The following is a 25,929-nucleotide window of genomic DNA, read 5'->3' as shown; positions in this document are numbered from 1 at the left end:
AATCCAAGCTTCAGGGAAGATAAGGTCTTGAAATCTGACAGTTTCCAGATAATGTCAGAATACGATTGCAAGAAAAATGACATGAAATGTACATTAACATAAATCTATAACTGCTCAACTTGGTGAAAAATATCACCATAAAATTCTGTCATTGCTGAACCACCCAATATGTTTTTTTCCATGACATTTTGTGAGGATGAATAAATTATCTGAGAATGTGTTTGCATCAAAAATACAGAATTTTGTAATAAACACATAAATCATTCAAGCATTCTCCAGCAAGATGCCTGATCCTAAAAATGGGGGTATTCATATTAATTTTGACCCTTTGAGCTTCCTTCTCTGTGTGGTTCCTTAGAGCTCTGGGTGGTGATGGAGAACCATCAATTAGGGAAGTGAAGGAAGAGAGGGTGTAAAGAGAATAACTCTTACTGGAGAAGTTTTCCATGCAACCTCGCCCTACTCCCTACAAGCCTCAATTCTGGGAGCTCTGCTTTCACTGATGTCCTGTATGCAGTCTACATGGGGGGCTCCTTTTCAAAAACAGTCATATTTTTGCAGCCATGGTCCCTGTATACTAGCCTACATTTGCAGCAAAATTGACAGCATTGACATAACTCTGAAAGATATGCCCTTGTTGTGCTTTCTTAGGAATTAGTTTGCTTTTCTATTATGGGCAATTAATATCACATAAAGAAGCATGATCCCCTGTTTGCTTGGACTACCAGAAAGCTGAGGAGGCGAGTCAGGAGTTTAATTTTAATAGAATGTAGTGATGTGTACCCGAGGATCCTGAATTTTATCTTTGCCTTAATGTTATAGTCTACCTAGATTTACACTAGGATTTTATTTTTATTTTCTTCTATTTTACTATGTAAGTTTTTGTTAACTACCCCAGTATCTTTGTGAGCTCAGGCAAAGTATAGATAAATACATGCATGGATAGTTGTGATACTGTGATTTATAATAAGAAATATATATTTGGTCCTAATCTCCAGGATTCTGCCACAGAGCTCATAAATCCCTTGGAATTTCCTAAGTGATGAGAACTATAAAGGTGTCTTTTCTTATGTTAAGGAGGTGACATTTGGACTGCACCTGAGGATGGTTGTGGGGGGATGGGGGAGCCCACAGTGTGACTAGAGAGTTGGAACTTTCTGTACCTCCCACACTCACCCCAGGGAGTGGAGAGAAGATTGAGATTGAGTTCACTTGCCAATGCCCAGTGATTTCATCAATTATGCCAATGTAATGAAGCCTCCATAAAAACCAAAAAGGTCAGAGTTTGGAGACCTTTTGGGTCGGAGATAAAGGAAGCAAGGGGGGGGCACACCCTTTCCCACATACCTTATCCTGTGCATCTCTTCCGTCTGGCTCTTCCTGACTTATATCCCTTTATTATAAACTGTAATCTAGTGAGTAAAATGTTGCTCTGAGTTCTGTGAGACTCTCTAGCAAATTAGTGGAGCCTAAGAAGGGGGGGGTTCACCTCTAATCTATCGCCGGTCTATCGGAAGCACAGGTGACAATTTGAGTTTTTGACTGCCATCTGAAGTGGGGACAGTCTTGTAGGACTGAGCCCTCAACTTGGAATCTGATGCTGCCTCTGGGTGGATAGTGTCAGGATTGGGTTGAGTTGTAGACACAGCTGGTGCCCAAGGACTGCTTGGGGGTGTGGGGAGAAGTGCTCCCCCAACATGCATGTTGGAATGGGGATTAGAAGCGTCTAAATAGGCCAACAGACATGTTGATATGTAGAATAATGGTCAAAGAAGCTTCTGCAATCAAAGAAGTGAAGTTGGATGTCTATGGTGAACTATAAAAAAGGAAGGACTTGTGAGGTCCATTTCTTGTCTGCTCTCATTTCTCAACGAGTGCCTGTGAAGTTTCTAGAATGATGTGCAGCATTTGTGTATCAAACGATTATGGTCTGATCTGGGATTCCTCGGTGCTTCTGGTCCCTTTCTCTGTCAAGAGGTGTGAAAATACTTTGTTTACATAATTCACCTGGTTTCTACGGACTAAAATACATGAGTTCGTGGAGAAGAGCTCTGAATCAAGTGCTGTGTACATTGAAGGTACTGACATTTTAAGGACTAAAGAGGCACTGATTTGGAAGCTCCTGTTTTGGGGGAGTTTTAGGGGTGCTATGGAAGGGAGACAGACGGGTCTGTCAGGCTGTGCAGGACTGAGAGGAGGAAGGACTTGAGAACAGCTAGATTTTCCTGCCTCTGTGAATGCTCCTGAATTGAATAGTCATAAAAACCCTGCCCACTTCACACTTTAAAGAGGAGGAAAGTAAGACCCAGAAAGGTTAGGTGCCTTACTTAAGGTCACACAGCCAGGGAGGGGCAGAACCTGTGTTTTGGCTACTCTGGTTGCTCCTTCCACCATGCTTCCTGTTGTGGGGATATTCTGTGTGCCCCAGGATGCCCCTCCATCCTTTACCATCTCCATCTGCCTCTCCATCCCTGGGGTACCAACCAGCATGGACCACATACTGACTGCCCTGCCCTCTGGTTTCTGGTTGGGTTCAGTCCCTGCAGGAATTCAGAGGCAGGTTGGAAAGGGAAGTTGGTGGGCGTGTGTTCCTTTGGCTTCCCCTCCATGAAGCTCACTGGTGCTGGTGGTGTCCCTCCCCTCAAGGTGGTGTGCTTCTGGCTTTCTGTAACTGTCCCCTCCTCCCTTTGGGCTGGGGCTGGTGACAACACAACCTCTCTTAGCCCCAGTTCCCACACCATCCCTACACTCCACACACCTCAGTAAATGGTTCCTTTGTACATAAGTTTCCTTAAGTCATCCTAATTTGGGTGCACCCTCTGTCTCCTCCTAGGACCCTAACTGTTACAGCTTCCCATGAAAGAAAATGTGATGTTAATAATATGTTATAGAATATAGCATTAGACCCATAAAGGATGAAGTCGATATGTTTCAAGTACTGGGAAGTGTAAGTCATTGCCACCTTTTCCAGCTGGACATTGTGAGAGAAGATGGAGTAGGGGGGAGATGATGAGAGGAGCTATAATGTGTCTGATCCAATTAAATTGCTTTGGCTGTCCTCCATTTGTGCTTCCAGCACTCCTGAAATTGATTATTTCCTTTCAGCTTTCTACCTGTATCTTCATCTCTAAATTGAGTTGCTTTGCCTAAAGCTTTAAAAATCTGTTTTCATATATGAATTAATCAACGTTTTAAAATTAGATTTCTATCTTGTGATTTTACTGGGGATATGCTTGGAGAAATAACTTAGTTATATATTTAATGCAACCCATATGTTTCAAAGCAATTCCTTTCTGAAATCGCACAGCCATGGAATACGAATTTTCACAATCAGTTTCTTCATCAATAAGGTAAGGTGATAAAAAGGCTTACGATGTGGGAGAGCCTTTCCAAAAGTAGTTATTTCATGAAGTATAGTCCAATAGATCGTCTTGTTTACGATAACCTGTGACCACCAACAAAGATAACCTGTGACCACCAACAAAGTTCTTGGAGGCAAAGAAAATATCCTTGCATTTCAAACTTTGTAACTTGACTTTACCTTTAACATGCTGGCTTCTGGAATCCTTGAAGATGGGTTTGTCCACCTGTGGAAGACAATGTGGCACCATGATCTCTTCAGTTGTGACTATGATACCATCGAATATGTTGCCACTCTGTATGGTTACTCCCCAGGGTCAAGGCATAAGTCCCTGGACTCATCATTCTTAGAGAATCACCATATGTGTGTAGTCGGCAGTCAGTCAATACATGTGAATAAATGCAAATATGCAAATATGTGAACCACCATGCCAGCGACCAGTGTAGTGACCTCTGATGGTGTTTGGCGTAAAAATACTTGTGTTTGAGATCCAGTCCTGCCTCTTATTGCCGTGATACTTTGGGAAGGCATTTGTCATATTATAAGCCTTAAATTTTTAATCCTTTTAATAGGGAAATTAGTCAGTTCAGATCCTTGAGTTATTATGAAGACCAATATACATGGTCAAGGATGTGGGAGTGATCAAGCAGGCAGATGAGAGTGTGGCCATGTGTGGATGCCCGTTTGGGATTTCACCTTCATCACGGGCCGGCTGTGAGAACATGGCAAGTCGCTTAACCTTCTGAGCTTCAGTTTCCTCATTTGTGAAATTAAGGTAACAAAAGTACTGATACGTCAAGAGGATGGGGCGATTACATAAGACACACCATGCAAGGTGCCTAGAACAGAGAATGGCACCAATAAAGCTTAAGAGTTGTTAGCCTTCATTATTAATATTACTAAAGGCATTGGCCAACCATTAAGGGGTCTACAAGGGCTAGGCAAGAGGGTGAAGAAGAAAATGAAGATATCATAATGATGCCCAGGGTTTTTGAAAGCCTTTAAGCCTAGGTCAGCAGTGGGGTCTATGATGGTTAATTTTATGTGTCCACTTGACAGGGCCACAGAATGTCCAGATAATTGGTTAAACATTATTTCTGGGTATGTCTGTGAAGGTGTTTCCAGATGAGATTGGCATTTGAGTCAGTAGACCAAGTGAGGCAGATTGCCCTCCCCAGTGAGGGTGGGCATCAGTTAATTCATTGGGGCCTGAATAGAATAAAAAAGGCAAAGGAAAGGAGACTTTTGTTTCTGTATGTGAGTGTTGAGCTGCGATAATTGGTCTTTTCCTGCCCTAGACTGAAATTTACATCATTTGTTCTCTTGGTTCTCAGACCTTTTGGACTCAGACTAGAACTTAGGGCTAGTCTGTCTACCTGTCTATTTATCATCTATCTAAGTATCTATCATCTATCATCTATATCATCTAACCCCCATGGTTCTAACCCTGACTAATACAGCTTGTAATGTCACTCTTTATTGGCATCAAGTTGAGGTAGACAAGGTGGATGGGGGGAGGGAGAAGGATCATTGAATCCCCTGTTACTTCTTACCCTGTGATGTTCAATGTCTAGTTCTTTTCCTCTGTGGAACACCGAACCATAGTATATGCCTGGAATGTGTGTGGCTCTTCTGCTGGTCCATCAGTCTAGCAAGAGTTGAGTGTCCTTTGGATGTTGTTATTGCTATGGCCTCCTTCAGAGCTTCCAGTTCCTTCAGGTTACTCTGTGGAGGCTGGGGTGCTGGATGGGTTTTTCAACATTCTGTTGCACCCTCAGCTTTCAGCCTTCTCTGTGTGCCTGCCTTATGGATGGGGTCTCTCAATGCTTATGCCCACCTCCCACTGCTAGCCTGGTCACAGGTGCAGTAGAGGTTCTCTCTTTCTGTCTTAGGTAGGCCTTGTGTGCTTGGAATCTCAGAGATGGGGTTTCCTCAGCATTCCTGCACTTTTCCCCTTTGGTGGCCAAATTAATTTGGTGTCTTTGGACATTTGGATCCATTTGGCCCTTTTGTGTGTGAGAGCTTCTTTGCCCTGCACCTTCCCCAGCAGTAAGTGCCCTTGGATGGTGTTAGTATAGGATCCCAGGGCTGGGAATATTTTCTGACCCTTTCAAGGGGGCTACTCCCATTTTCGGTCAGATAAATATTTATTCGTGCCTACTGTAAGCCTGTATCAATGCTAGATTATGAGGGAAAAAGAAGAATAAGAGCTTGGATTCTAAAGGGCTCAGACGTGCACACAAGTCTGAGCTCACAACATATTATAACACATTGTAACACAGATTTCTCAACCTCAGCAGCATTAAGAGTTGGGGCTGGATAATTCCTTGTTGTGGGGGCTGCCCTGAGTATTGTAGTAATCTTAGCAGCATGTCCGTCCTCCACCCTTAGACGTTGGTAGTACTACTCCGTCCTCCACCCTTAGACGTCGGTAGTACCACCCCCGGTCCTGACAACCAGCCTGTCTCTGGACATTGCCAACCATCCCCTAGGGGCAAAATGGCCCCTGATGAGGACCACTGATGAGAACCACTGATGACCATGCAATGATATGTCAAAGACCGCTTTGCAATGCTTCCTGCAGAAGGCTTCTCAAAAGCCTCTAGCTGGGCTAAGTGATGCAGCTTCTGTGAAGCATGCTCGCCTCTGTCTTAGCACTTTGCATTGCATTGGAACTGCCGGTTTGGGCCACTGCCTCTTCCATTAGACCGTGGGCACTAGCTCATTTTTCATCCCCATCATTGAGCACAGTGCTTGGCACATAGCAAGTGCTCAATAAATGGAAAATGGGCAGAGTCTTAGTGGTTGAGGACAGTTGTAACCAACCTACGGAGTCTAGGTTGGAACTGGCCTCTTGTCAGGATTCGTGAAGATGCCTTTCACAGCTAGTTGAATCTCAACAGAGATTACAGAGAATGCAGAACTAGTAAGAATTAACTCCTGAGAATGAGGCTATAATGAAAAACAGAATCTGCTTCTCATAAAAATGTGATTATTCAAACATTGGTCAAAAGAGTAAAACTGCCTCCTTATCTGAATTGAGGCCAAGTCCTTAATTAATAATCCAACCTCCCCCCACCCTGCCCCCTGGCCAAAATTGTGCTGAGTCTCCCATATCCCCTTTCTCACATGATTTCACTTGACTTGATATGCTGAGATTATAGTTCCACTTGCAAAGTGATCTAGCCGAAGGAAGAAATCTGTATTGTAACAGAAAGCTACAAAGATATTATGAAGGAAATATAAAGAGTTAAGAATGGAGGCTTAAATTCTGGCATAGTTGTTTTAAAAACTCCAACGAGAATTATCTTTAAAAAAATTTTTCTCATAAAGGGATACTTACATGTAAAGGGGAATGAATCGGTGAGTTCTGGGGGAAAGGGAAGCTCAAGTTTTTAGGTGAACATTCTCTATTCTTTCATAACCAGGCCAGAAATTGTATCTTCAGCCACTGGCCCAGTCGCTCTGCAATTCTTACTGTTTCCTGAACATGCTCTATGCTCCTGAGATGAGTGCCCTAAAGCGCCCTCCTCCCCGTCCCACAAGCCCTGGGAGTGGTGCCCCAGCGGCAGATCTTGCTGACAGTAGCAAATATTCACCTGAGAACTTTGAAGACCAGGCTGAAAAAGGGTTCCAGGTGGACAGAAGTCAGTCGAGCCTGGATCTCTTTTCCTATTAAACAGCTACTCATATTTCAAGATTCAGTTCAAATGATTGAGAGTTTGTTTGTTCATTTTCCTCCATCTAACCAATATCTCCTGAGAGCCTCTTACATAAAGGTACTGTGCTAAGTGCTGGGGCTAAAATGGTCCCTGTTCTCAAGGAGAGGTCCTCTACTGACCGCTTCATGCTAGGCACCGTGCTCTGTATGTATTATCATTAACAGTGATGAGATTTAATAGCTAAGATAATAAAGGCTCAGAGAGGATAAGTAGCTGGCTCAAAGAGCTCATAAAAGTTGGAGCTGTTGGGGCGCCTGGGTGGCTCAGTCAGTACAGCATCTGCCTTCGGCTCAGGTCATGATCCCAAGGTCCTGGGATCGAGCCCCGCGTCAGGTTCCCTGCTCAGTGGGGAGCCTGCTTCTCCCTCTCCCTCTGCCTGCCACTCCCCCTCCTTGTGCTCCCCCCACCTCTCTCTCTCTCTGTCAAATAAATAAATAAAATCTTAAGAAAAAATTGGAGCTGTTAAAATGGGGATTATAATGCTCATCTTGCAAGGGTATTTTAAGGATTAAATGTCATTCATTCATTCATTTATTCATTCATTCCCATCTCTACTCAGGAAGACCTTGCTTGACTACTCTTACCCTGCTTTAATGATTTTTTTTTCAAAGTATTTATCACTTAACATGTTTCTATTATTTATTTATTTGTTTGCTTATTTATTTATTTCCAGTCTCTTCCCACCAGTATGTAAGTTTCATGAGCATAGGGCCTTTGTTATTTACCAATGCATGTGGGAGCTTATCACTGTGTCTGGTCCATGGCAGGCACTCAACACATATTTCTTGAATGCATTTGTTGAATGAATGACTGAAGTTTAGCTTGGTGCCTGTGTAAAGCCGAAGTGTTCAATATTTCATCCCTCATCCTGTTCTCCCAAACTCTCTTGGTTGTGTTCTGGGTAAATGACATTGCTTGGTAATATTTGTAGTTTCCTTTGCTTATCAATATTAACAGAAGCCCTCAAGTTAAATAGATAATGTGAACAAATAATGCACAAGGAAGAATGCACTATAAATATTTAAAAGCATGTTCATGCTCACTAATAAATATGGTACAAATTTAAAAAAAAAGACAGTGAAATCCCTTTAAAAATGTGATTAGTAAAGTAATAGCCAGTTTTGGTGAGAGTCCTGTGAGGCGCACATTCTCATACAGGGCTTCTGGGAGGGTAAATTGAAGCAATTTTTCAGGGAAGAAATTTCACAATATGTACCAAAGCTTTTTAAAATGTTTTCACTCAATGGTTAAGTAAATTAATTAAAAATCCCATAATGGGGTATGATAGATCTATAAAGATTATGCCATTAATGCTTATTTATCATGTGGGAAATCATTTTATAAGCAGAACTTCGTAAGAAAAGAAAAAAAACCCAGTATGTGACACTGGGACTCTCTTGCATGAAATATGTCTGCACAGAGAATATGGACACAAAACGTCACATAGCATCATGCCTGGTAAACCCTGAATCTCCAGGGGTGATTCATTTGTATTTCTGCATGAAGGAAATAAAAGCATTAGCAAAAGTGTTATTAAAAATGAAATTCTATATATATGTTTAGCGCATTTGTATTTACAGGATATTTTCATAGGTCTCTTGTAACGTAGTGTTCAAATGGCCTTTCGAAGTAAAACACGGTAGGGATTTTTAGTCCTGTTTTACAGATGGGGTTACAATGGGGCTCAGAGAGGTTGCTTGACTTACTTCTTACCACCTAGTTACCAGCTGCCAGCATTGGGCCTACAATCTGGGCAAAATGATATGTTATTATCAACCGGATCTGAGTCCAAATTCTGCTTCTGGTAAAGGAGGCAAGCCTCAGGTGTGATGCTTGTGAAGAGTCCCCACCCTGACTCCTCACAGAAAACCTTCCCAAATGCTAGTTCTCTTCCCTTCTTGGTGCTCCTTCCCCGGGACCAAGATGTCAGCAGTTATACAAGCCAGTTCCCCTGCCCTTCACTGAACTCAGCGTGCTCATCACCAGCAAGATGCCTTGGGACTGAGAGGTGGGGAAGCTCTCAGCTGCTAAGAATGGCCCTGCCCATGTTTGGTTCACATGACCAAATCTGTACTCACTTTTTCCAGCCCCATCTGTGTGTGCCAGGGATGGTGCTCTGTGGGGACAGAGGTCTTGGTGTCTAAGGGATGGGGAGTGTCCATCACACCCTTGAAATAGCGTGTATCTGTGAAAAGAGAAAAATTCAGTCTTACCTTATGTGGACTCAGCACATTACAGTTTACAAATATGTGCATATATATACCAACTCATTGAATCGTCACAATGTAGGTATGAGGCAAGCAGTTGTACTTTGGACAGATTAGGAGATGAAGCCCAAGGAGGAGGACATGTATTCCTCCCAGTCCGTATGTGTAAATACCAGAGTCTGGACTTGAGAATCCTTCACTCTCTCAGCCCTGGGAACTCTTGCTCATCCTTCAAGCCTTGTGCTGTGTCACGCTCTTTGCAAATCTTTCTAGATCCCACCCATCAACACCCACCCCTGGTTCTTCTTTCTATATTACACACCTAATATAGCCTATCCTATTTATCTGTTGATCTTTTTGCACCTGCCACTGGATTGTGACCTTCCTGAGAATGGGGATCATGCTTTGTTTATCTTTGTGTCACTTGATCAGTCCTAACACCATAACTGCACACAGCAGATACTCAATAATTGCTTGCTGAGTGAATGAATGAAGGTGTTTCATCATTATTTACAAGGTGATTCTTTCCAAAGAAACTTCTATAGACTCGTCTCAGTGGGTCAGGTCCTCAGAAATCACAAGTGCTTTCTTCTCTTTTCCCTTACAGCCCTGTTCTGTATCTACAATTCAGAGAACTTGCTGAGGCTGCCCCGTGTGCCCCAGTTGGAAAGAGGCAGGGTGCATGTGAAATTATATCTTCCCTACTCTTAAAAAGCTTGGCTTTGCTGCCATGTCCTGGGGCTACATATATGCTGGCTACCTATAAAGCAAGTCAGCCAAGTTGAAAATTCTTCCCTTTCATGCTACTCTCCATTATGCAAACTCTGTCTTAAATTTCCCATGCTGCCCACAGCCCTGCCTGTGCACCCTCTGCCATGCTCACCAGTTGTTCCTAGGACTCAGGAAGAGCATCCTGATAGTAACAACCTGTAGTTACAGAGCTCTGACAGTGTGCCAAGTCCCCTGGTGAGAACTTGAAAGAACTCTCAGGGGGTAAGTTCTGTTATTATGAACACCATTTTCAGGTAGAGGAAATGAATTTTTTAGGCTTGCTTAAGGCCACACAGCTAGTAAGCCATGGAGGCAGGATTTTAGCCTAGAGTTGTTTAATTCGGAATCTGCAGCTTTAATTGCTGTGCAGTATTGCATCGTGGACGTGCATTCCCAGATTTTAGACCCCAGACGTTACCTGCGTATTCCGATTCCTTTATAGGCCTGGCTGGTAAAATTTGTATCGATTTCCATGCCTGTACCACGTGAAGCTCAGGGTCTTCGTAGTCGCCATCCTTGTAGTCTTTCACTCCATCCAGAACTGCCGCAGCAAAGTTCCTTTCCTAAGCAGGAGGGAATGGTTGAGTGAGTCAAGGGAAGGTACAGTCATAACAAAAGTGCTAGCTAGGGGAGTGGTATAGATTCTCTTAGCTGGAAACATTTAAGAATCTGGGACCTGGGGAGTTAAATTCTTGTGGTAGGCAGAATCCTAAAGATGTCCTCAAATATTCCCATTCTTGGTTATTCGATCAAATAAGAATCTGGGTGCTGCTATGAAGGGACATTGAGGATGTACTTAAGATTACTCATCAGCTGTCCTTAAAATAGGGATATTATCCTGGATCACCTGAGTGGTCCAATGTAATCACATGAGCCTTGCAAAGCAGAAAGGAGATCTCTTTGCAGATGATGGGATCTTGTATGTAGAACATTCCAAGGAACCCACTAAAAATTACTAGAACTAATAAACATTTCAGCAAGGTGTCAGGATACGTGGTCAATACACAAATTTCAGTTGTATTTCTATATACCAGTAATGAGCTCCAAGTCTGAACACTGGGGCTGGCAGGATTGGGTACCATTCAGCAAGAGATGTAATCATCATCACAGAAATTCCGGAATCTTCACCTATGTGTTGGGATTTGGATTCAGCATTGTGCCGTGTTTCAGCCTGGATACTAATCTCAGTGGTCTTTCATACAGAAAGATCCCTTGTCTCTCTTAAAGTTTCCACTAAGACTCCAAATGGCCATGGCTATGAATAACAAGTCCAGTTACAAGAGATTTTCATGCACATCCCCCAGTTTGGCCATCATGATTAAGAACTTATATCTTTCTTTTACAAATATAGAACCTGGGAATGGTGACTTCTGAAAGCCACACAGGCGATAGGTGCCATCGATGGGCAGAACCAGGTCTTCTGCCACATCCACACTAGAATCCAGCACCAGGTATTAAAATTGTTCTGAACCTAAGATGAGGAGCGAAGAGTCTAGGGCATTCCTTGTGTTGCAACATCCATAATTTTGACTTCTAACCAGAGAGTGCAACGGCAAACTGTGTGAGCTGGGCTCAGAGCCTGAGTTTTTAAGCTCCTTTGTTATTCTGCAGAGAGCATTTCACTTCTTCCCAGCCAATCCTAGTCACACTACGGGAATTGGGCAGCCCACTAACTCTTTCTTTGGACTCCCAATTATTTTATAGTCAAAGACTGAAGACTTAAAGTCAAAGTTACTGCATTATAGCCTTAACTATATCTGTTTTTTTTTTCCCATAGTAGATTCTTAATATATGCTTGTTAAATGAAGTACATAAAATAATAGATTTTAACTAGATTTACAGTGTAATGATGAGTATGATTTAAAATTTTTCATTTATACTGTAATTTCTCCAGTTAGAGATCTCTTTATTGGAGGCCACTTCAAATTTATTTTTGAATTAGATGATATACACATGCACTAATACAATCACCCAGAGTTAAGAGTGATGTTGGCAACCAAATTTAAATGAGACAATGCATGTAAAATTTTGAGCAAAATGCCTGATGGTCGGCACTCAATAAATAGTAGCTATAAATATTACTGTGGCAGCTATACTAAAGACAATTGCAGAAATTCAGAGATAAAGCAAGGTCACCGATCCTCCTCTTAAAGCCCTTCTAACGTTTGTTAAGGACTTTATATGTGCTAGATGCTTTATGTACTTTATTTCGTTGTATAAACACAACAATCTAGGAGGTGGTTTTATTATAGTGGAGGGACTTGGAATTAGAGGCTTGTGTTTAAATTCCAGCTCTGCATGATCCCAGTTCTCTAGGGTATGTGAGCAAGTTGCTTACCAGCCCCAAGCATCCAGGTGTATAACTTTTTCCATCATTGCTCTGTCAAAGCCGTTTGGTACAAGTAAAGACACCATCCGTACTGGGCCTGATTTCCAGGCCAGCAGGAGTGCGGTGGGGACTCACCAGCCTGTCTGGAAGGCCTTTTAGGCTTTCCTTGGGCTCTAAGTAACTCTGCTCATTTGATGCAAGAGTAAGTCGGTGTTCTCTCTGGGACAGCATAAAGGAGGTGGGCTCCCTGAAGACTACAGGTTTGGCTTTCAGTGTGCTGCCCTTGATTCCTATCTGAGCGCTCCTAAAGGAAAGCGAGGCTCAAGTCCTATAAGAACTGAGGGCTTAGGCAAGTTATGAAGTTATAAAATTCTAGGGGCTCAAGTCTAAGAGAACAGGGACCAATGCAGTGACCCAGCGGTAGGGACAGAATAGAAAGGGAGAGCTTGATGACCCAAAGGAAAGAGGTTAGGTCCCTGAACACAGAGTTGGAGTGGGACCATTGGAAATGTTGCCTGGATACCGTGCCCCTATCAGCCAGGCACTGTGGCTATGAAACCCTGCCTTCTTGGTCTGGTCTTAGGAGTCAAGCCGGGCTCAGACAGGAGTTCTTGGGTGGGAAACCAGGTAGGATCAGTCTGCTTGGGGGCAGCATGGATTCAGGATGGAGTTACTCACTCCTAGATCTAAACTGTGGGTCAACTTTATGACCTTGGGGAGGTTACTTAACCCCTCTGACTCACATGCTCAGTCTGTAAATTGGGGATGGTTAAATCTGCTTTATCTGGTTGTAGTCAGAGATTAAATGCTGTCCATAAGGGTTCTACTTTGACACCTGCCCATGACAGGAGCTCAGGACATGGTAGATCCCTTCTCTCTAGTTATTGTACTGAGTTTTGGTAGAGCTGAGTGCCCAGAGCAAAGCAAGCCTGCCAGGAAGGGAACTCCAGGGGTTTTCACAATTAACCTGGCAAAGGGGGAAGGTGGTCAGGCTGTTCTCCATCAGAACTGCACAAAGAAGTAAGTTCTGACCTGGAGCAACTCCTTTTGGGATTTGACAGATGGATATTTGTTGCAAGAGCATCATTAATGTACTATTATGGCAACTACCAAGACTCCGCAGAGCACAATCTCTTTGGAAAATCTTGGACCTGCTGGGAGAATCTGAGACAGAGCCCATCTTTAGTCTAGTCCCCTTGCTAGACTTTGTGGGGTCAGGACACACAGGGACACCAGGAGGGACAGCAACCACCACCCCAGGTCTGTAGAGAATCTACACACCAGACACTGAGAATCTTGCCCCCAGGACCAAATATAAATATTTTGGCTTATCTCTTTCCAGATTGAGAAAGAGACAGAATTTTATTTTGAATATAATGAGGTGCATCTATTTATCTAATAATCTATTACCTACCTACTATCAGTGGCAGGGATTCTTAACTAAAAACCCAGTATTTTCTGTCCATAAGTCTCCTACTTTATAAAATATTTTGTGATTGATTGATCTGTTGATTGATTGATTATGTGTGTGTGTCCTAGGGGGAGGATCCATAGCTTTAGTTTGATTCTTAAAGAAGTCTTTCAAACAATAAAGAACTAATGATTTTACAGGCAGATTCTCTCTCTCCCTCTCATCTACCTATTCCATATATCATCTATAGACATGCTAGTTAAAACTATTTAAATTATGTACAATTTAACAATAAACTTATAACATTAGGTAGCTGAGTTCATGTTATAAATTACATTTTCTTTAGTCATTAAAATTCTTGTCAATACTCTTAATGGCTTCATCATGTGAATACATCAATGTTTTTTTCTCTTATTGAATATCTGGAATGATTTCAGTGTTTCTGTTTAACTATATTTTTATAAAATATAAATGAGTATGTTTACATATTAATCCAAATTTCAGATTAGTTTCTTAGTTTAAATTCCCAACCATAGGATTATTGGGCCAAAGAAAGTGGACATTTTTAGGTTGATTGGTTATTATGAAATGGCTTTCCAGAAAGTTAGTTCCAATTTAATATTTCACCATGAGCCTTAGGAAGTGCATTTCTCGTCACATCCTTGCCAGCACCATGTGGTGACATTTTCATCTTATTTCATCTTCGCAGTGGCCATGTGAGTTAATTTTTATCTGCATTTCATAGCTGAGGAGTTGGAAGGCAGTTTTTTTTTTTTGCTTCTCTATTAAATGCCTTCTTATCCACTTATTTTTTCCAATTTAATTAAGAAATGATTGAGATACATCACTGTGTATGTTTAAGGCACACAGTGTGATGGTTTGATTTACAATGTATATTGTGGGAAGACAGTTTATACTCAAGAACTGAAATGCAGATTTCTCTGCTAGGAAATCATGCCATTTGGAAAAGTTTGTTGTCGTTGTTGTTGTTGTTGTTTTCTTTAAATTCATCAAGTACCTTGAAAAGAGCCACGTCAAAGACAGACAAGTAGGGAAAGGAAGCGGCTGACTTACACATTCGAGAAGAGGCTCGTCGATAGCCCGGGACTGGCCTGCCAACAGAAGTAGACAAAACGTTACTGCGAAACATGGAGAAGAGTGGGGGCGCCTAGGCGGTACAACCGGGTAGGTCACTGACTCTCGGTTTCCACTCAGGTCGTGATCTCAGAGGTCGTGGGGTCGAGCCCTGTGTCCAGCCCTGCATTCTGCACAGAGGCTGCTTGGGAATTCTCTCTCCCTCTGCCCCCTCTGGCTCGTGCTCTCTCTCGCTCTCTAAAATAAATAAATAAATCTTAAAAAAAAAACCAAAACACTTTGAAAAGAGTGGCCATTGTGTTTCTCTGAAAATTCTGTGCTCATTGCCATTAATTTCTCCTGATGGCCGTTGCCTAAAATGCAGTATGTATGTCCGTACCTCTCCTGTCTGCTGTTCTTGCAAAGCAGGGCGATGAGAAAGGAGGCTGGACAATTAAATCCAAACTAGGAAGGCTCGCTTCTTCTATGGAGGGTCAGCATCAGGTTAGAAGGACCCCCCCGCCATCTCCCCCGCCCCAGATGCACCCAGTCATGACTCCGAGGGCGTCTGGGCCCATGGAGAGGTTTGCTTGCCCCTCCCCCACCCTCTGGCCCACACATTGCATTTGCTGTAATCTGCCATACGTCTGTCTCCTGGAACACATTGGAAGTATTTCACGGGCAGGGGGGGATAGGTCTACTCACTCATCTGTCCCCAGCTCCAGGCACAGGGCCCAACATCGAACACATGAATTCTTTTTTTTTTTTTTTTTAAGATTTTATTTATTCATTTGAGAGAGACAGAGAAAGAGAGATCAGGAGGGGAGCGGAGGGAGAGAAAGACAAGCAGACTCCATGCTGAGCACAGAGCCCAACATTGGGCTGATCCCAGGACCCAGAGATCAGGACCCCAGCCGAAATCAAGAGTCAGACACTTAACCTACTGAGCCACCCAGTCGCCCCCTGGACAAACGAGTTCTTGACAGGTGTTTGTTGAGTAAGTATTATTCATGTGAGTTTTGCCAATGCTTGACTTGGACTTGTTTTATGGAAGATTGCCTGGAGGTTGTCTAGTGCACTCGATCAATGCTCTGCTTTAAACTTCACCCTCAGATGATGCAGAGCCACCATAGAACTGCTCGCATGATCTGCAGGGTTTTTTGCTTCCTCTAGACTTAATTTTCCTAAATTGCATTATAGTCATGCTGTTAGTCCACACTGAGGAACACCATAAGCAGAAAACGTTCTTATCACATCCTCTTTATTAGCACGTATGTGAGAAGTTTCAAGCGGGTCTCAGGAGCTGCATGCTTCTCAACGATTAGTTTGCTTTGATTTAATGGAAAACACCAATCTTATAAGAGATTGCATTTTCCTTCCTCCTTTGGCTGTTAAGAATCTCAGGGCAAATTTCTGGCCTGTGTCCAAGTCACGCAGAAGACCACAGGATGACGTGTATTTCTACGTCTTGCTCTGGCTTCATCATGTTCTTAGACTTTTGCCCCTCCACACCGAATTCTCTTACCATACCAAAATATGCAGTTAATAGCTGGGGATTTGTGTTAGCATGCCCAAGCCTTGTGTAGAGTGTAATGTGTAAATTAATGAAAGTTTGGCTCAGTGGAAACACAGCTCTCTGGAATTTGCTTAGGACCAGTGCATAGGGAAGTGTTAATTAGCCAAAGCTAATTTCCTTGAGATAATGAGTAGGCAGGAATAGGAGTCTGCCTGCACCTGCCGCCAGGTCCCAGCCCATCCCGGTGGTAGGACTTGCAGCTACCACTGTCCTGGGGCACCGATGTCACCTTCCTGACCCAACACGATTACATCCCTACCTAGAGCCGTGGTGGAGAAACCCACAGGTTTTCCAGCCTTTCACAGTAACAATCTGTACTCTCTCTTGAATTGAGTTAAATTAATAAGGTCACCCTTAAGGACCAGCTGGCCTGGAAGGAGCAAATGAGCACTGAAATTTTGGGGATCTGCTCTGGCCCACAGGATCTAGGAAAGCAGCTCCGCTGTCTGATTCAGAGTTTGATACAACTTCATTTGAGGAAATTGGCCTCATCGGATGTGGTCATTATACCGACATCACCACAGAGAGCTGTGGGGTCTCTTCCTTCACGAGCTTGCAGCCTGAGACTCCCCTGGATCCCCCAAATATGTTTCCTGCCACTTCTGAGTCTTTGCTTGGGTTTTTTCCACCTGGAGTCCCTACCTCCTCTGTGTTGCTTTCCACAAGGCTCGGTGCCCTTTGAGATCCTCCTGGGGCTTCCCTTTCTGACCATGCTAGGTAACTTTAATGTCACGGAATTGTCAGGACAGTTACTTTCTGTCTCACTCCCTGTGACACCTAAATAAAAATGGGCAGCATGTACTTGCCCTCCCCGCCCTTTTTTAAAGATTTTATTTATTTAGAGATCACCTGAGCCGGGGCAGGGGCAGAGGGAGAGAGAGAGAATCTCAAGCAGACTCTGCACGAAGCATGGAGCCTGACATGGGGCTCGATCTCACGACCCTGAGATCATGACCTGAGCCCAAATCGAGAATCGGACGCTCAACCAACTGGGCCACGCAGGGGCCCCTGTACTTGGCTCTTCTTTAGGGCAGGAGTTGTCTTTATCTGCTGCAGTACGTATGTTACTAACAATGTAGTTTAGAAATGTAATTTTAAAAGCATAGTTTTAAAACTGTAAATCATGCATGTCACTCATGGTCCGTGGAATGCCCCATGGAATCCGGATTCTCTGCCGTGGCCCCCAGCCCCCGGCACAGGCTGGTTCCTGCCCCCTCTCTGATCACATCTCTTTCTAGTTTCTTCCTCGCCTCTGAAATTAGCTACATCAGCTTCTTTTCAAGTCTCTCCAGTATGCCAAGCTCCTTCCACCACAGAGATCTGCACGCACTGGGCCACAGTCCAGAACATTCTTTCCTCGGCTCTGCCTATGTCTGGGTCCTTTTCATCCATCAGATCATGTCTTAAATGTCATCTTCCTGGGAGGACCCTCCCTGACCACCAATCTTAGGTAAAAATGAAGGAGCACCTCTCCAGCCTTGGTCCTCACTACCTCAAGCACCTCACACGGCTTTGAGGATGCTGTGAGGATGTGCACCGAGCCCCATTTCCTCGGCTGGCACACATTTCCCAGTGTGCCTTGCACGGGGTGGCCATGGCATGGTGCTCTAGCCACTGGGACAAGGTGGGTGCATGTGCACTACTCCTGGGTGACCCACTTGACCCTCTCCTTCTCTTGACCCTCTCGACGCTCATCTTGCCTCAGTGGCTGGCTAGAGATAAAAGACCCTGAGGTCTTCAGGGATAATGGGTAAAAGGAGAGTGAATCCCGAATGAGCGTTTGGGGAAAAGACTTCCTTCGATCCACATCGGATTGTGATGTGAACAAGAAATAAATCTTTATTTTATTAAACTACTAACATTTGTAGTTCATGCATTATAGATGTTAGCCCTTCCTGATTAATACACTCTTTTTTGGTTTCCGCATAGCATATAGGAGCAAAGCAAGCCAATAAATATGCTCTGTAGTTATAGACTCTGGTGCCTGCCTCCCCCAAGGCGGTGCTGAGATTTCAGGCCCTTGATCACTCCTGTAACCCGGTATATGGCAGGTGCGCAGCGAATGCACAGTGTGGAAACACTCCAGCATCGAGAGCCAGCGATAGAAAAGCAAGGAGAACCCGATCTCCTCCCTGGCTGAGTGAGCTTGACACTCCCTCCCGCGGGCCCCAGATCCCCACCACAGAGGCACCCAAACCCTTCCAGGTCTTTGAGTCTTCCTGGGGCCGAAGGATAGGCTGGCTCCTCCCAGAGAGCCATTTTCTAAAAAGACGAAGGAAGTTTACCCAGCAGCTTTTCACATCATCCTGGAAGAGTTACGCTCATGTGTCTGCGGAGGGTCGTTCATCAGCCACTGACCCCAAACTGCTCCAGAGAACAACGGACTCTTGCGTTCCTCTCAAGGAAACATCTCTTTACAAAAGACAACATTCCCTGGAAAGTCATTTTTTAGAAGGGAAGTGAAGATGAGTATGTGTCGTCTCCGGAGGTTTCCCGATGACCCCAGCCCTTGGCTATCAGCTTGGACACCTCTTCTCAGGACCACAGAAGTATGAAAAAGGCCTCTGGCCAATGGCCATCCAGTTAAGGTTCCCCGACCACTTGCATCTTGGGTGCTTCCAAAAAAAAAAAAAAAGAGGAAAGAAAGCAAAACCGGGCCCCCAGTGCAAAGCAGTTACTTTCTGCACAAGCTTCTGTGGTGGCATCTGCTCACACAATGTTGTAGACCGCTGGCTTGGAAGCTCCAGCTCCTTCCCATGGGAGACGGGCCATGCAAGTCAGATAAAGCTAGAGAGAAGCTCAGGCTATCTGCACTCGTAAACACGTCCTTGAACGGAAGCCCCTGGAAGCGCAAGGCTGGTGCGTTTTAGCGCCTTTACTGGGCAGGGGTGCTGGATGCACCCCCAAGGGCTGGCTCCATGGGATGGTCGCCTTCAAAGGCAGTCACCGGCTGAAACAGTTCCCAGCAGGTGCCATCAAGAGAATCTGCTTCTCTGGTGGGAGAAGGGAAGTGAGAGTAGGGAGCCTGCGGCGCTTTAGAAGTTCCTGTTTCTCTGCGAAGTGGAGTCACCGAGCTTTGCAGATGATGGCATTCCCAAACCAGCCAGGTTCCTCAAGCAGATGCAGCTTCTGTATTCATGGCAGTCACAAGATTTTGGAGGGCGGGGGGCGGGGAGAGGTATGGTGAAGGTGAGCGTGGGCTCCGGCTCCAGAGGCTGCCCCTGGGCTTGCTCATCAACACGTGGTGACAAGGGAGAGGCTAGCGGGTCCCAAGGACCCGTCACTAGGAACTCTGAAGAGGAGACGGCTGTGTGTCTCCCCACGTGCACTTTCCCCGTCCGTCCTGGAAGCCATGGCCGTCAGCTGCGTTACTTGGGCAACTAGACCAAGTACTTGCTACACATCCCAGTCTTCCTCGCGGTCATGTGTGCCCATGACTCTATGTTTTGGTAAATGGAAGAGGCAGAGAATCAACTCACAATTTTCAGGAAACTTTCAGAAGAGCAGTTATTGGGCACTGTTGATTTCTTCTTTTTCTTCCCTTCCTCCCTCCTGCTGCCTGGAACAGGGCTATCACTCTTTTAGGCAATGGGATTGAGGCCAATACCAGGGAGGAAGCAGCATCTCTGAGGACCTGGGGGAGCAGAGCTGCTAAACAGCCTTGCACGGCTTACCTCCGGACTTGACTTACGTAGAAGAAAATAAACATGTCACATTTAAACCCCCGTGATTTCTTTCTGAACATGTCTTTCAGCCTTTACTGTTTTATCTCCTTTCAGAGGTCAGCTTTGGAATTCACCAAAAATGTAGCGGAGCCTCTGATGAAAGGCATGAACGCATATCTCATGGGAGCTGAATGAGAAGTTAGAAGTTCTAGGTTCAAAACCTGGCCCGATTCTGGCCACGTGACCTAAGACAAGCCCGTAAGCCTCAGCTAACTATCGGCTTGTAGAACGAGAAGAGTGGTGTCCGCCCCAAGCAGCAGCTGAGAAGTTTGAAAAAATAACCCCCTGGCTGTGTGTCCCCCCAGTGAACAGCTGTGTTTCGCATTTCAAGTTCAACTTCATGACCAAATCTTTTCCACTCAGTCCAGATTGTGAGTCCTCTGCTTTCAGATCCATATTAGGAGCTTGTTCATTACTGAGCTCTCATTTTAAAACAAAAGCAATGCCTTTTTCAACATTCAACTCCGTTGACGTGGCTCTGTCGAGTCTCCCCAGCGGTCCGTCAAGCCAGCGCCCCGTCCGGCTGTGAGGCTCAGGGATTCAGTGACAGGGTTGGTTGACAGCCTCAGTTTAAAGATGAAAACACTGCTTACCCCAGCGTGAACAAGAGCACTGGGGCAGATCTGAGTTCTACGCTGCTGACTTCTTCCCAGGGATCTAGCTTCCCTTCGGCTCAGTTTGCCTAATCTTTTATTTATTTATTTATTTATTTATTTTTAAAGATTTTAGTTATTTATTTGAGAGAGAGAGAATGAGAGAGAGCACATGAGAGGGGGGAGGGTCAGAGGCAGAAGCAGACTCCCCGCTGAGCAGGGAGCCCGATGCGGGACTCGATCCTGGGATTCCAGGATCATGACCTGAGCTGAAGGCAGTCGCTCAACCAACTGAGCCACCCAGGCGCCCATCAGTTTGCCTAATCTATAGTGTATTATCAGCACCCGACAGCTAAATTAGAGACGTCTGTAAAATGCCTGGCACAAACTAGGGACTCATTATGTATGTTAGTTTCTTTCCATTTTCTCTCATTCACAGAGCCTAGGTCTCTCTGATGTCATGGGAGAAGGAGTTTTCAAATTCTGGGCTCCAGACCTATGGCCCCGGGTTCTTTTCTCTACTTCTGCTGCTTTCATCAGTGTTTGTCTTTTAGGAACCGCAAGGTTTCTCTTGAAATTCAAATAAAATATTCTGAGACAGTTGTTGTCCCGAGAATTGACAGCAGCTTCTTGGTGGAGACAGTCTTGATAGTTTCCTTTTTATTTATTGTTGCTTCAACCGGTGATTTTCCAAAGACAGTCCTAGCACTACGTGAGCTGGCATTACCTTGGGAAGGGCAAGGACTCGCTGGTCTTGCTACAGACCTGTGAAAGCACAGACCCTGGAGTGGGCTTGAGAATACACATTTGTGACTATAGTGATTCTGATACACATTTTATTTTATTTTATTTTTTAAAGATTTTATTTATTTATTTGACAGAGAGAGACACAGCGAGAGAGGGAACACAAGCAGGGGGAGTGGGAGAGGGAGAAGCAGGCTTCCCGCCGTGCAGGGAGCCCGATGCGGGGCTCGATCCCAGGACCCTGGGACCATGACCCGAGCCAAAGGCAGATGCTCAACGACTGAGCCACCCGGGCACCCCTGACACACATTTTAAAGACAACTCTGAATTCCTGTGTTTACCAATCGTGGACGACTTGGAATCCTGGCTTGTTGCTTAGGAGACCTTGGGGAACACCTTTTCCCAGCAATTCAACCATCAACCTTTCACACTGTTTCTGTCCACCCATTTTGCCAACATCTTGGGGGGAGAAGCAGCCTCTGCCAAATTAATGCAAGTATTGCAATGTCTAGAAATGGGCCAGCAGGGGGCATTGGATGCTCACGTATCCCATTCTTGTTGTTCCTCCACCTACTTCTAAAAATCCTTATTAATTTTTCTTTTAAAAGTGGGGGAAACCAACTTTCAAGACTGCTTTCCTTAGGAAAAAACAAAGCAAAACAAAACAAAAAACAAAAACAAAACAAGTACCCCTGGACAAAATGAAACTTCTTGTCCATTTAATTGAAACAGCCAATGTATATCTTTATCAAGGTTCTTACTGTGTACGGTACCTTAAGAGCGAAGGACCACTTTCTAAATCGGGCTATCTTCTTTAATTTCCTTCTTTAATCAGTGGAAGGAGAGAAACTCCTGAGTTTATTTTATGGAAAAAACATGGCACTGTTCTCTATAAATCAGCCTCACAGAAGATATTGGTATTAATAGATGTCCAAGTTTGAATATGTGTCTGTCTTTTCCAGGCCTGGAATATATATATATATATTGTTTTCAGCATACAAAAATATATGCTACTGTAGAAAATTTATAAGGTACAGATAAGCAAAAAGAAGGGAATAAAAATTACTATAAAGTCCCCATAATAAGACGACCACTAAAAATACTTGATCGTAGCCTGATCACTCACACACATACATGCACACATGGTAGAGCCTATGTAGGTCTGAGCACACTGTTTTCTTGCTTGCTCTGTCATATAATAGCATACTATAACACATCCATGTCGATAAATATGCTTCAATGTCATCTTTTTTAATGGCTATATAGTATTCTCTCCTATGGATGCCCCACCATATTTTCAATTAAGCCCATGGTAAAGAATTGCAAACAACTTAAAAATATCTAGAAACGTTACAAATATTGTGGCAAACAACCTGTTATGTGAATCATGTGTATCTTTAATTATATCAGTTCTGTTCTATTTTAATAGATACTTGCCATGGTTCATAAACATGCATAGGCTGGGATGGTGTGATTTGCTGTTAATATTTTTGGCAGAGGGGCACCTGGGTGGCTCAGTCATTAAGCGTCTGCCTTCGGCTCAGGTCATGGTCCCAGGGTCCTAGGATCGAGCCCCGCATCGGGCTCCCTGCTCTCTGGGGAGCCTGCTTCTCCCTCTCCCACTCCCCCTGCTTGTGTTCCCTCTTTCGCTGTGTCTCTCTGTCAAATAAATAAATAAAATCTTTAAAAAAAAATATTTTTGGCAGAATATAGATTCCAGTGCATACGGGCAGGCCTGGGCAGCTTTATCTCAATCAGCTCTCTTGGGGTTTTGATTTGGTTTTGTTTTTTTCCCCCCTGCTTCTCTCTCTTGAATGTTGTTAATGAAATGGAATACCCACCTGTCAGTTTTTCTCTATCTTCAGGAATGTGGAAAGCAGGTGAAGGGAGAGGGGTTTATAACTTGCCAGCCACCGTATCAGATTGGCAATTTCCTTTCCAGGCACCATCCCCTTTGGAAGTGTCTAGAGTACACCCAAGACTCTAAGTGGGTAGTGGGAAGGGATGAGAGGTAGCAAGCCAGTGGAGGGAGGTATATTTGGGATCAAAGACTCCAGTACAGTCTGGAAATATCTACCTTGACAGAATGTAACCTTTGTTAGCAAAGGACTGGGAAGCTTACTAAAAGCATTTTCTGTAAGAGGGATTAGAGCTGGGTGCTTGTTTCTTATTTATATTCATACTTGCAGTTTTGATTTTGCTTTTCTCCACTTCTCATGGCTCTTTGGGACATGCTTAGTGCTGGCTACATGCTCCAACATGCACCATTATGAACCTTTGAGTTCATTTGCAGATTGCATCACTTCCTATGATTCTATCCCTTCTTTGCACACTTCTTGTCTATTTCTCACTTTATTCTGTCTCTTTGCAGCCATCATTTATGGCCACCATCTTTCTAGGGACGTTCTATTGGACTTTCCCTGAAATAATGATGCTCCAAGATGAATAGTACATACTTTTACTCAAACTTTAATGGGATTCAGAACTAGGCTCTAAAAAAGATGCAACAGAAACATAAAATTAATCAGTCATCTGCTTAACACATACTTTGAACGAGCCCTACCAAGTGGCCACAACGCTGACATTTAGGCAGACTTTCACCCATTTTACAAATGAAGGAACTCGGGCCTGGAGGGATCTGTGCTTCGTCCCAGGCTTCACAGCTAAAAAGTGGGGAGCCAGGGTTCCCCATCAGCCTACCAGCTTCCAAAGCTTTTGGAAGTCACAGACCAGGCTGCACCCTAGGAGCAGCCAGAGGGAGAGACCGTCAGTGGCTAATGCCAGTTGGAACAGGCTGATAGTTTTATCAAAGGAAAAGCAGAAGAGAATGGAAGGAAGACTAACAGTCCCATGCTGACATTCCCACCGCTCAGGCGATGGAGGGCCCCTGACTTACCTGCGGTGCTGTTGATTCGAGGCCATGACCTAGGGCAGAAAAGAGAACCAAGGTCAGTGTCCATGGCATGTGGGTCACACACCTTCCCCAGAGGAGTGTGCAGCCATCACGTGCATTTCCCAGATCAGCCTACGGAACGATTTCCTCGTGTTCATATTGTTCTAGATCTAAAACAACGTCTCATTACAGAGAATCTGGAAAATAGAAAAATGCACAGAGAAGAAAACAACTCTGCCCCAGGTAATATTTTGGCAAATCTGCCATACCTATGTGCATGTGTTTATGATGGGGTGTATGCATACATCTAAACATAGAGCTGCATAAAAATAGCACAAGAATGTATGGGCTGCTGATGTTAAAAATGCACTATATATCTCTAGCTATTATTCAAAGACATGATATTTATTGGCTGTGATTTTTAGAGGGGACATTTAGGTTCTTGCTAGTCTTTATTATTGTGAATAATGTTGCAGGGAGCATCCGTGCTTGCATTTTTCATCTAATCCCCAAATATTTCCATGGAGAGACTCCACCAAGTGCAGTGAAGGGGTCAGGCAATGGGGGTCTTCCAAACCCCTCGCTGTAGATCAGTCAGGTACCTTCCAGGTCGGTTGGGTCAATTTAGGTGCTAATCCACAGAGCGGGAAGTGACCATCTCGCTGCATCTCACCACCCTTAAATCCATCCTTTAAAATGATTCTACTTGGCACCTGATTCCTTATTTTACCTGTTTTAATTCCCTGATGCCTAGTGAGCCTGAATTATTATTATTATTATTTTCCAAGTGGTTTTAGGCCACTTGGATTTTTTTCTTTCCTTTTTTTTTTTTTTAAGATTTTATTTATTTGACAGAGAGAGAGACAGCAAGAGCAGGAACACAAGCAGGGGGAGTGGGAGAGGGAGAAGCAGGCTTCCCGCCGAGCAGGGAACCCGATGTGGGACTCGATCCCAGGACCCTGGGATCATGACCTGAGCTGAAGGCAGACGCTTAACCACTGAGCCACCCAGGCGCCCCACTTGGATTTTTTCTGTTGTGAGTTGTCTGTATGTGTGTTTGCCCATTTTCTAGTAGGGTCTTTGCCTGGCCAGCACATTCACATTGGACAGGGTGCTTTTGGAAACACTTTTTGATTAGATTTTGGGCAAAGATCGGAAAAGCTCTGGGGTGGTGGAAGGCTCTGGAGGATGCTGCTTCTGTGAGCCAACTTGTTTGTGCCTTTAATAATCCTGGGTCTCACACGGCGCCTGTCCTCCGAGGCTCTCAAAGTACGTCATAGGAGCAATTAATTGAGCATCGCAACACACGCCGGGTGTAAATATTTATGAGGCCTGGCTGGTGGCTGGGACATCAGGCCCCCAACAGTTAAGCTGGGAGCTTTGAGTAACCAGGAGGCCACGGCCCTTGAGTCTGGCTTCCTGCTCACCCTTTGTCCTCTGCCGTTTTAATACTCTGACTGGCCCTGTGGGGTGGTTAACACTGTCCCAAGTTTACAGACGAGGAAATGGGAGGTTCAGAGAGC

At 44.3% G+C, this 25,929-nt stretch overlaps 1 protein-coding gene across 1 annotated transcript in view; it reads right to left on the bottom strand.

The window, feature by feature from the left end:
- The window catches only part of CLNK (cytokine dependent hematopoietic cell linker), an 86,745-nt gene that overhangs the window by 48,213 nt on the left and 12,603 nt on the right, over window positions 1-25,929 (bottom strand). The window contains exons 3-7 of the mRNA XM_006745117.2: window positions 24,410-24,438; window positions 14,876-14,913; window positions 10,480-10,624; window positions 9,162-9,268; window positions 3,542-3,587 (exon numbers count right to left, since the gene is read on the bottom strand). Coding sequence (XP_006745180.1) covers window positions 3,542-3,587; window positions 9,162-9,268; window positions 10,480-10,624; window positions 14,876-14,913; window positions 24,410-24,438 — 365 coding nt within the window. The remainder of the gene's footprint in view (window positions 1-3,541; window positions 3,588-9,161; window positions 9,269-10,479; window positions 10,625-14,875; window positions 14,914-24,409; window positions 24,439-25,929) is intronic.

Source organism: Leptonychotes weddellii, chromosome 2, assembly GCF_054177405.1.
Source record: "Leptonychotes weddellii isolate Sample4059 chromosome 2, ASM5417740v2, whole genome shotgun sequence".
Taxonomy (NCBI): Eukaryota; Metazoa; Chordata; class Mammalia; order Carnivora; family Phocidae; genus Leptonychotes; species Leptonychotes weddellii.
This window is presented reverse-complemented; position numbering and strand designations above follow the sequence as displayed.